At 44.3% G+C, this 10,780-nt stretch overlaps 2 protein-coding genes across 3 annotated transcripts; both read left to right on the top strand.

The window, feature by feature from the left end:
- The first annotated feature begins 422 nt into the window (after positions 1 to 422).
- Positions 423 to 2,999, top strand: LOC9629123 (serine/threonine-protein kinase STN7, chloroplastic). The gene is made up of 10 exons (XM_024685398.1): positions 423 to 898; positions 965 to 1,048; positions 1,118 to 1,237; positions 1,298 to 1,396; positions 1,460 to 1,628; positions 1,682 to 1,775; positions 1,835 to 1,928; positions 1,987 to 2,043; positions 2,102 to 2,494; positions 2,551 to 2,999. The coding sequence occupies exons 1-10, from the start codon at positions 464 to 466 to the stop codon at positions 2,746 to 2,748; spliced, it is 1,743 nt and encodes a 580-aa protein (XP_024541166.1). The 5' UTR covers positions 423 to 463; the 3' UTR covers positions 2,749 to 2,999.
- A 2,461-nt stretch (positions 3,000 to 5,460) lies between these two features.
- On the top strand, positions 5,461 to 7,620 carry LOC9629124 (transcription factor MYB86). 2 transcript variants are annotated; one of them, XM_002961748.2, is made up of 3 exons: positions 5,461 to 6,019; positions 6,116 to 6,245; positions 6,511 to 7,620. In XM_002961748.2, the coding sequence occupies exons 1-3, from the start codon at positions 5,887 to 5,889 to the stop codon at positions 7,448 to 7,450; spliced, it is 1,203 nt and encodes a 400-aa protein (XP_002961794.2). In that variant the 5' UTR covers positions 5,461 to 5,886; the 3' UTR covers positions 7,451 to 7,620. The 2 variants fall into 2 exon arrangements, with proteins under 2 accessions (XP_002961794.2, XP_024539157.1); XM_024683389.1 differs by having other exon boundaries at positions 5,461 to 6,245.
- Positions 7,621 to 10,780: the final 3,160 nt, after the last annotated feature.

Genomic DNA, 10,780 nt, shown 5'->3' on the forward strand with positions numbered 1-10,780 from the left:
TTATTTATTATAACATAAATATTTCAGCTAGCGCAGTGGCCAATCATAGCCACGTGAATTTAGTGTTCTCTACAATCTATTTAAATCTATCATTAGTGTTGTAGACGAAAGTTCGAAACTTTCATGCACGGCTGGAGGAATTCTGCTGGTCAACGGCAGCAACCCTTATTCGAACCACAGACTTTGTACAGGTGTGTGCCATCATCCATGGGAAGTGAATAGTTTATGAAATGAAATGAAATAAAATGTTGGTCAGCTGGTAGTTAAACTATTAATAGCCAGTCTCTTTTGATTATTGTGACTATTCGTACGTAATAAAGAAAAAGGCAAAAGAAACATACCTCGCTAATTATCCGCCACGTGGATCTTGTCAGTCCAACGTGTCGCAAGGGCGTCCACCCACATTTTGTGGTGGGAAAAAATCAAGGCTAGCTATGGTTTGAAGCTCTCTTCCAAAGTTCCCATGGCGATTCTCTCCGTGGGGATGGAGAAGTCCATGATTTCTCGCGATCCTTGCTGCGACGCCGCCAGATCGGGGCTTAGGAGCGGCTTCTTGGGGCATCGATCGAGCGGGGGGAGGTGGGAGTCGCGGCGGCGGCGCGGCGGGCATCGATCCAGTGCCCTAGTCGCGGTAGCAGGGATGGATTGGATGGATGCATTCCACGGTATTGTGATCGGGGTTGGGGTTGGATTGCCTTGCACGGTGATGGAGTGTGGCGATGTGGTGTATCGGAGCACGCTGCCCAAATCCAATTCCTTGCAGGTAACAGGGCCCGGCGCTGCTTTGGCGGTGCTCGCAGTCACTTATTTGTGGGCGACTCCTGGTGTAGCTCCTGGATTCTGGGACATGTTTCTTCTAGCACCGATAGAGAAGAGGCTCCGGCCTTCTTACACAAAGGTATTTCTTCGTTGTTTACGTAAGTCCTAGCGTTTTGGATTGAAACGAGGTGTTTGTTTCGTCCAGGATGACTTTGTCCTGGAGAAGAAGATTGGAGAAGGAGCGTTTGGATCCGTCTACAAAGGATCGTTTGCGAATCCTCAAAAGAAGGTGCTTGGGTTTTGTAGTTCTTTTGCTTTTTGCTCGATCACTTTGAAACACTTGTTTGTTAACGCGCAGTCGTTTCCAGTGGTGGTGAAAAAGGCTAGTGAGTATGGAGAAGTGGAGGCTTGGATGAACCAGCGTGTGCGACGGGCATGCCCGGGCAAATGTGCTGACTACCTTGACGGATTTAAGATGGTATGCTTGATCTCTCCTTCTTTTTGCTTGTCAATGACCTTTTATATTGGTTGGTTTTAGAGAGTCAATCCAAAGAGGAAGGAGTTTTGGCTTGTGTGGCGTTACGAAGGTGTGGCGACTCTCGCGGACTTCATGAGTAGCAAGGATTTTCCTTACAATGTTAGTGAGTTCTCAGTTCATGCAAGGATGGATTTACTGAAAATCTCAAATCGCGACAGACAGGTTGAAAAGGCGTTGAGCTTGAAGACTACACTGCTTGCCAAAGGTGCCGAGCGAGAAAACCAGATCATCCAGTCCTTACTTCAAGAGCTATTGAAATGTTTGAGGGGGCTGCACGATACTGGGATTGTTCATCGCGACATAAAACCGCAAAATATCATTTTCTCCGACGGTAAGCTTGTAGATACGTAGCCATTGTTTCTTATCAATTTTACTGTTTCGTAGAGTCGAAGTCCTTCAAGATTATTGATCTCGGCGCTGCTACGGACTTGCGAGTTGGCATCAACTACATTCCGCAAGAGTTCCTACTGGATCCAAGGTCTATTTCTTCTCAACTTCGCGTAAAGAAAGTTTCCTGACATTTTTTCTATGTTCAAGGTACGCTGCACCTGAGCAGTACATTATGAGCACTCAAACTCCCTCGGCTCCATCGCCTGTCATTGCAACAGCACTCTCTCCAGTTCTATGGCAGGTTTATACCAGTGAATATGTTTCCTGTGACAAATCACGATGTTTGTTGGTCGTTGCAGCTGAACCTGCCGGACCGCTTTGATATCTACAGTCTCGGATTGATGTTCTTGCAAATGGTAATGACATTAGTACTTCATTTCCAACTGATATAAAGCTTTCATCTGTCAATGACAGGTCTTTTCGAATTTGAGAAGCGACAGTGCTCTCATCCAGTTCAACCGGCAGCTGAAGCGCATGGACCACGACTTAGTTGCGTGGAGAGACTTGGTGGACGCTCGGCCAAATGCGGACGTTCAACGTGGATTCGAGATTCTGGATATGGACGGAGGAGCTGGCTGGGAGCTGCTCCAAGCGATGATGCAGTTTAAAGGTCGCCAACGTATCAGTGCCAAGGCTGCTCTCGGCCACCCTTACTTCGTCAAGTTGGGACTTCTCAAGGCCTCGCCCGTACAGACACTGTGGCTGGGCTTGATCAGATTTGCTCAGCAGGATAGAACGCAAGCTCTCCAATGGGTGCTGGGATTAATGGCGAAGGGATTCACCGAGGCCGAGCTCGAAGAACTGCGGGTAAGGTTTCTCTTTCCTTTTTCAGTTTGCTCGTTGTCTAAAGTTTTCTCGGGCAGGAGCGAGAGCCAAAGAAGAAATCGACCTTCCAGAGAAACGCGCTAGCATCGGCTTTGCGATTGCAACGCAAGGTTGCTCAAACTGTTGCTGCTAGCGTGGACGAGAAGATGGGAAAGAGAAAGATCTGGTGGATGGAGACGATTGATGAAACACTGGACGGACTCGAGACCAAGAAGAAAAGTTTCTGGTGGATCTGATTGATGGCTGGCAGGCCATCTCTGTGTGCTCCACCCACGCTCTACATGAAGTTAACAGGCATTAAAAACGTGGAAGCACCGCGCTATAGCCACACTAATAGTACCAGTGTGAAGAAAAAGTTTTTAAAGACGATGGAGTGTGTCTCCCAGCATGGGTCACGAAAGATCATGGTCACACGACTCAGAGATCTCGATCGTGGAGTCCATTTCGAGTTTGGTGTAAAAAAAAACTCTCGTAGTTACTTCGATGATCTTTTGATATAAGATAAGAACTCCACTCGAGCCAAAGACCAGAACTTTGTGCCGCTAGATCTTTAAGTTTGTTCCTACATGCTGATCTTGCCAAGTTACACAAGCGCGCTCGTGTAGACTCCGTTTAAAACGCAAAGCTTACAGTATCACAAGGATTTGGCACATTGACACGTAAAAGACCGTGTAAGTTTGATCACTTGCAGAAAAGAGAATGGTCGCTTTCAACTCCAGTCCACTTGATCCCGCGACTCGTGGCGAAGAACAAGCTTTGCCTGATTTTCGATGAGAGCGACCCCCGGTCGATCGAGCGAGCTTATGAGTTCCAACTTGTCAGCATATAAATCTCCTCTGCTGGATCTTGATTGATACCGATACAAATAGTTATCATATATAAGTTGATAATAATTATAATAATAGTAATAATAACAAATAATGAATAGCAATGGTAATAGTTATTAGTTACCAGGAGAAAAGTGGGAAAATATTCGAGGCTCTCTTGGCCTCCCTCATAATATGGATCCACAATCTTTCCCCCCAAACGCGCAGAAATATATACTTTTTGGTAAAAAACGATTTTTGATCAATAGAAATGCTTTCTTTTATAATATTACGTTCCTCCCCTTCGCGTTTGCGTTGCTTTCCTCTTCACCCACATTGCGTGTGTGTGTTTCTCCTCGGGCAGTCTCTTTGTCTCTTGGAAATTCTTGTTTTTCTTATTTTTTCTTTTCTACAGTCCCAAAAGGTTGATTGGGAACAGAAAATTCAACCGTTTTCTTGCCAAGAGAAATAAATTCAGCCTGACCAGTAAACCAGGAAGAAAGCTGAGATGCGAGGAAGAAAAAGGAGGTGGAAACTTCAACTTTGGGTGCATGGAATGCGTTGAAACAGTCGTAACTTTCTCCTCTTATCCTCGATACGTAGGCAGAGTGAGATTGACGGGCAGGAGAAAAAACCAGCAGGAAAAAAAAAAGAAAATAAAGAGAGAGAAGAACCTCGCGTTCCGGTCAAGAGCCAGTTGAAAAGCTCGTCGTTAATGGCATCTTCCGGCTACTTCTTCGGAAAAATCCCGACACACACACACATGCATTCATGGAACAAATGCTGCTGCAATAGAAAAAGAAGAGATCATTTTTTGAGGGAAAAAAGCAAGGAAATTCTTAAAGCAAAGCGAGAAAGGGACCTGGAAGCATATATGGTGCTGCGATATACGAAATTGACACACGATTAAATCAACGATGACTGCCTCGCGCCAACTTGTAAGTTCTTCTCCCCTCCTTCCTCCTTTCTCTGAAACGACAACAGTCAGGCAGCGAAAGGTGAGTGGCGAGAAAAAGAGAGCTCCGATCGATCGATCCAGTCGAGTCGAGTCGGAAGAGAGCGAGGATTACAGCTAGCGACCGAGCGAACGAGCGAGCGAGCATGGCAGAGACTGAGCTTACTCTGGAGTCCAAGGAATGGAACACAAGTAGTCAGAGCTCCTGGAGTCACTGACGGACGGGGTGGAAACGCTCGTGTGACTGAGTTACTTCTTTAAGCTGGAAAACAAAATGTGAGCGAGCGAGAGAGGAAGAAAAACTTTAGAACTAACCGCATGCTCCATAATAGCCGGAACTGGAAACGCACGGACGGTGTCAAGATGCACGGATAGTCCTTCACAAAGAAAAAAAGAAAAGAAAAAAATGCTTTTCAAGTCATGCTTACAGTAATCGTGCCCATCCATGAAAGTCAGAGCCTGGAAAACGAGTGTCCCGTTTAAAACCTAAGCTGAGATTAACTCACTTCTTGGTGACTTAACATGCCTTTGAAGTTGATCTGGCATAAAACCGCGACCACCATGCAACGGAAAGCACGGACGAGTTTAGCATCTGACTGCAATCAATGAATCGAGCTCGCATATAAATACACTTACGCACGGCGAGGGGTGAGGTTTTAAGCCCGGAGAGGAGACCTGGAACAAAGAACGTCGAGCGAAAAAGAGGGATTTTTACGAGCTTGGACCAAGACCAGCTTAGCGGAAAGAAAAGCTGTGCTTGTGCTCGCTATACGTGTGCGTGGTGTGAGTGTCAATCAATCAATCATCTGCAGAATAAGTTGCTTCGTGTGTCAAACTTCTGCCTGACACAAGAGCGGAAAAAAAAAAAGCGAGAAAAAAGGAGAACACCACCTCCAAAACGTAGCAGTAGCAGCCCCGGAGGAGTCATAGCCTGGACAGCGAGAGGCCTCTACACACACAGATCAGATAAAGTGCTCCCGTTAAGAGAAAAAGAGAGAGTTTGTAACGAAAGGACTTGCCTGGAGCTTGTAGAGTCGTCTTCTTCTTCCTCCTCCTCTCGCCAATAGCTCTCTCAACTTTTTTTTTGAGGTCCTTCTTAGAAGTGTCAGGCGGACCAAAGAAGATCTCTAGCGGGATCCGTGCTTGGCTACTTAAGATCCTTTCTCCTTGCTCACTTTCCTCTTTTCTCTCGTCGTCGTGAGCGTTTTCGAGAGATAACTTTCGATTTGCTGATCCATTCTTCTTCTTTGAAGTTTTCGCAGTTTCCTGCAATTCGTAGCGCTTGAGTTGCGGACCATTCTTGAGTTTCGTGCCGTGATTTCGAAAAAGAGAGAGTTTGTGAATGTTTTCCTGTCTGCTGCTTGTCGCGCCTAGCATTCCTTGATACCCGGGGCTTTAGAGTTTCTCTTTCTCTTCTTCCTCAACTTCTCCTTTTAGACCTCTCTCTCGGAGAATTCCAAGTCTTTTGAGAGAGGTCCTCGCCTAGAGCTCTACATAGCTTTCCAAGCTATCCAGCCGAGAGCAAAAGCTTCCCTCTCGGCTCTCAGCAAATTTCACTTCTTTCTGTCAAAGGTATAGAAAGAATTTCAGCCATCGATCGAGAAGAAAGGGAGATGGGACGAGCACCTTGCTGTGAGAAAGTCGGCCTTAACCGAGGTCCTTGGACACGAGAAGAAGATCTTCTCCTCACCCAGCACATCAGCCTCCACGGCGAAGGATCATGGAGAACACTTCCAAAAGCTGCAGGTAAAATTCACATAGTTGTAAATCACTCGAAAAAAGAGAGCGAGAGAGAAAACTCTCGGAAGAGATTTTTCGTAGCTTACGCATTGTTCGTCCCAGGACTTCGTCGCTGTGGCAAAAGCTGTAGGCTCCGGTGGATAAACTATCTTCGTCCAGATCTCAAGCGTGGAAACATCTCCGAGGAAGAAGACCAGCTGATTATAAAACTGCATTCGCTGCTCGGCAACAGGTCTGGAGTTTTCACTTCCATCTCCAGTGTCATCACCTTTGCATTCTCCCCCTCCTCCCAATCTTCTTCCCGTGATATCTCCAATGCTCACGAGTTTCAAGTCACACTTCCTTTGTTTCTTGCTCCTCCACCGACAAGGAACCATTTTTGATAGCTCGCCAGCCGCCACGCAAATCTCCCCAGCGAGTTAAAAAAGAACTCCCCCGTGATTCTTGTCTCGCGGTTTTTCTAAACTTTCCTTCTCGCGTTTGTCTCCATCTCTCAGGTGGTCTTTGATCGCTGGACGGCTCCCTGGAAGAACTGACAACGAGATTAAAAACTATTGGAACACCCACCTGAAGAAGAAGCTCCGCAACATGGGCATCGATCCCCAGACGCACCGCCCGCTGCCACAGCACGACCCGAGCTGCCCGTCCTTCCACTCCAAAAACACCGCCGCGGCATGCAGCTGCCACCCGGACGCCGCGACGCTGGAACAAAACACCGGTGCCGCCAGCGTCACCGCCGCCGCCACCACCACCTCCGCTGGTATCACCATGATATCTCCATCTCCATACGCCGCTGCCACGGACGAGCGTCCTCGGCCAGGAGGAGAAGTCTTCTCGTACCAAAAACTCCTGGGGATGGGCTCGGACCAGATTCTCGACGTGGAGGAGGAGGACGAGGAGGAAGCCCGGCTCAAAGGACCACCATCCTCTCCCATCAGCATCCTCTCGCAAAACAGCTCTGGCCTCACCGAGCGCTACCACCACAAGAACATCAAGTCGGGGGGCTCCGGGGATCACTCCATCACCTCCTCGGCCGCGCGGGACATGGAGTTTTGCGAGCTGCCGAGCCTGTCCGCCACCTGCGACACAGCTACCAGCTGCTGCTCGGGGACCATGATGATCAAACCGGGCGACCTCGGATCGTCGCCGTCTTTCGAGTTGTATCCCGTGGCCGCGGTGGAGTGGGATGATCAGCACGGCAAGCACGACGCAATGCATGTCCCCATCCCGCCGCTATTCAGCGAGGCCGAGGCTCACAAGGATCATCACCACTCGTCCAGCAGCCTGCTGCTAAATATCATAAACTCGGACGGACTGTGGGACGTGGAGATTGTCCGGCCTATCGAGGAGTTGGATCCGTCCATGATCATCACCGAGGCCGCGAATACTGATCTGTGGGAGTCGCATTATACGTCGTGCGTAGCGACAGGGCTGTGAGGATCAATCGATGGGTCTGTGAAGAAAAAAAGTGATCTTTAAAGAGATATAAGAATACTCCCTTGCGAGGAGAATTGGCTTACTCGCAATGCAAATGCTGCAGAGCTTCCATGTCCAAACTTGTTTCGCTCCAGGTGGAATGAAAACGTCAAATGGAGATCATCACCTTTTGTACGCGTAATCTGTTCATAGGAAATTCTTAAGTTGGAGAAACTCGTTGAAGATCTGGAAAGTTTACAAGAAAAGGTATAGTTGCACACGTGAATCCTGGTGGATAAAATGTTTCATAATGTGTCGCCATTTATGGAATCGTTGTGGGAAAATATTTGGCTCCCATTCAATCGCTTAGAAGATTCTTCTATGAAAATGGTACCTGATCACAATCAAGAGAAATTGTCTTGTGGATATGAAAGGAAAAACAATGCAAGTTGTACCTCTCGAAATTCATGCCTTCTTCGCTGGAGACCGCCCGATGCTTGAATATCCACAGTCTTGACGGGGAGAAAGCTCGTCACTGCAATCTTAAAATTCTCGAGTGAAGATTGCAAGTTATTATCTTTGAAGAAACGCTTAAACGCTCTGATCTATGGTGGGGTGAGTGAAGCATGCGATCAGGACTCGGGAGTGTCTTTGGCATTCGGTGAAAGAACAGTGCAGTAGACATGGAAATTGGTTTTAGTGTTTGCCACGACGTTGGCTAACATGCCACGTTGGCATGTTGCGTGAGCATGACACGTTGGCACACCAGCACAGAATTGCAATATGGAAGCACAAGGAAGCGACTGAAAAGTGGGAGTGCAGGGCCAAGAACTTCTAATTTATTGGGAAGCAAGTTGCAACTAACTAGACTACTATGATCAAGCCACAAACCAGCTCACCAAGATGGCCAAGCAATGGTCAAGAAGAAAGAAGGAGCCATGGAGACAAAGAGAACGTGGGCAAAGGCAACTCAACTTTCAAGCCAATAATTAACCAAGATTATTGCCAAGAGATGCTATGGAACAAAGAGAGGCCAAGAGCTCCTAACCCATTGAAACCAAGAAGAGCAAGCACTTGTGAAAGTGTGATATATCTTTAATTAAGATATCAAAATGTAAAATGCATTAGCTATATATATAAAACTATTATTCAAAAGAATCCATTTCGGACAAAAATGTTAGAACACCACTCAATTGAGGAAGAAGTATTTAACAGTAGTTGTAAAGGCACTAGCAAGAGCTCTAACTTCCATTCAACGAGTTAAGTAGTCAGAAGCAATAATGACATACTCATTACTAGCAGTTGATTGTGGAAAAAAGTCTCATCAGATCAAATGCCACCAACTCAAACAAATAAGAAATTGCAATTGACTCCAACCTTTTTCCTATAGCACAAGAGGAAGTATTACAAGTTTGGCACCAAATGCAATTATGCATATAACAAATAACATCACATTGCATTTCTGATTAATAGAAAGACTTGCGTAACTTCTTTGTTATATAACAATGTCCCATATAACCACCTAGAACATGAGAATCATGGTAGGTGTGGAGGAAGCTTGGAATAAATATTGAAAGCACCACTAGTCGTAAATGATCATCATGATTTGTCCCCACAAATACAAAAACCATCCCCAAGGCAATATTAAGAATGTAAATGCTGAAATAACAAGTCATCAGTGAGTGATGCAAGATTTTTAAACCTATCACAAAGCCTTCAAATCCACAGCTCAATCTTTTAAACTTTACGAACCTCATCAAGAGAGGATAAATCTTGCTTTGCACCTTGTGGACACTTAACATCAAGTATAATAACCACCAATGGTACAAAATCCTCATTTAAAAAATCCACAGATGCTAGAATAATAGGCTCATTAGAAACATAAGAAGAGAGCGAAGAAGGAAGAGGAGCTCGAGAAAAGGTATTAGCATTAGGTATAAAACTCTTCAGCCGATGAACAACATCAAAATTGAAACTTCAAAACCCACTAAGCAATATGACTAACTAAGTTCTTCCACTTTAATAATGAAGTAACTATAGCATGATCACCTTTGAGTAATATTTAAGAACTATGTAATTATGCGTGAAGTTTCTTGAAACCCCAAATTGTTACTAAACACTTATTCTCTATTGTGAAGTAGTTCACCTCCGCTAATTGTAAAGTACAATTGATATATACAATAGGATGATATTAACCAAGCACACTCAGGCTCTCTTGTATCAACACACCTCTAAAACTGATATCAGAAGCATTCACATACAAAATAAAAAGTCAAGTATAGTTAGGATATGCCAAAATTGAGTTGTCAATACCTCTTTGAGATCAATAAACGCCTGCTCAGGGGATGGCCCAAAGTTGAGTTGAGCTCATGAGTTGAGCTCAATTCAACACAAGTCAACTCAAGTCAACATAGTCAATAAGAAATATTACAAAGGAGATCTAAATTGAACAAATGAAGGTTCTAGCAAACTTTAAAATATTAAAATACGTAAATATCTAAGTTAAAAGTTTCTATAAGATTGAATTGTTTAAAAAAGACAAAGTTCATGAGAACCTATCTTTTATAAAACTATATTATTTTATTATAACAACTGTTACAGTTGTCATATTTGATTTGATTACTTAATATTTTGAATACTTTTACAGTTGTAGATACTATTCTTTCATTCAAAAGATTTTTTAGGGTTCTTGAGAAGATGGGAAGCAAGGAAAATACAAGATCTGTGAGTAAGAGTTGTAGTGCAAAGGAATGTGAGAATGTTAATTTTGTTTCACTACCACAATCTCCATATTACACTCCTGGTCCTTATTACCCACCTGGGAATGTAGAGATCACTATCACGATTGATAAAAATGCTCTTGTTACTTCTGAAACAACAGTCCAGAGCAAGAGAAATGAAGAAATGAACAGCACAGCGGAAAGCACCAAGAAATCTACTCCATAAAACTTTCCATGACATTTGTAATTTACATATTAATTCATATTAAAAACTCTATTGCTTGCTTATATCGCAATCCTCTCATATGATAAGACCAAGGTATATTTTGCAGTGAATCCTCATTAAAAGTTTTTAGGAATTGTTTGTAAATAATGATAAAAGAAATCAAAATCTTTCGAAAGACTCAAAAGTAATATCACATCAAAGAATCCACTTTATCTACATTTCCAAGACTAAAAGGCAATCTCATATGAGAAAATGGTAGCGTGCCAACGTGCTCTACCATTATAATGTGTTCTATATTTCCTTGCAATTTATTTCCCTAGACATTTGGCATGTGTAGAAAAGAATATATGTGTAGCAAAGTAGGATTCATCATAATGATAAAGCATGTGTATACACGATAATCTA

This window comes from Selaginella moellendorffii, unplaced genomic scaffold (assembly GCF_000143415.4).
Source record: "Selaginella moellendorffii unplaced genomic scaffold, v1.0 SELMOscaffold_1, whole genome shotgun sequence".
Classification (NCBI taxonomy): domain Eukaryota; kingdom Viridiplantae; phylum Streptophyta; class Lycopodiopsida; order Selaginellales; family Selaginellaceae; genus Selaginella; species Selaginella moellendorffii.

Coding starts and splice junctions, on each gene's coding strand:
- LOC9629124 (XM_024683389.1), top strand. CDS start 5,887: ATGGGACGAGCACCTTGCTGTGAGAAAGTCGGCCTTAACCGAGGTCCT. Junction 6,246..6,510: donor CATTCGCTGCTCGGCAACAG/GTCTGGAGTTTT, acceptor TCCATCTCTCAG/GTGGTCTTTGATCGCTGGAC.
- LOC9629123 (XM_024685398.1), top strand. CDS start 464: ATGGCGATTCTCTCCGTGGGGATGGAGAAGTCCATGATTTCTCGCGAT. Junction 1,049..1,117: donor TTGCGAATCCTCAAAAGAAG/GTGCTTGGGTTT, acceptor GTTAACGCGCAG/TCGTTTCCAGTGGTGGTGAA. Junction 1,238..1,297: donor ACCTTGACGGATTTAAGATG/GTATGCTTGATC, acceptor GGTTGGTTTTAG/AGAGTCAATCCAAAGAGGAA.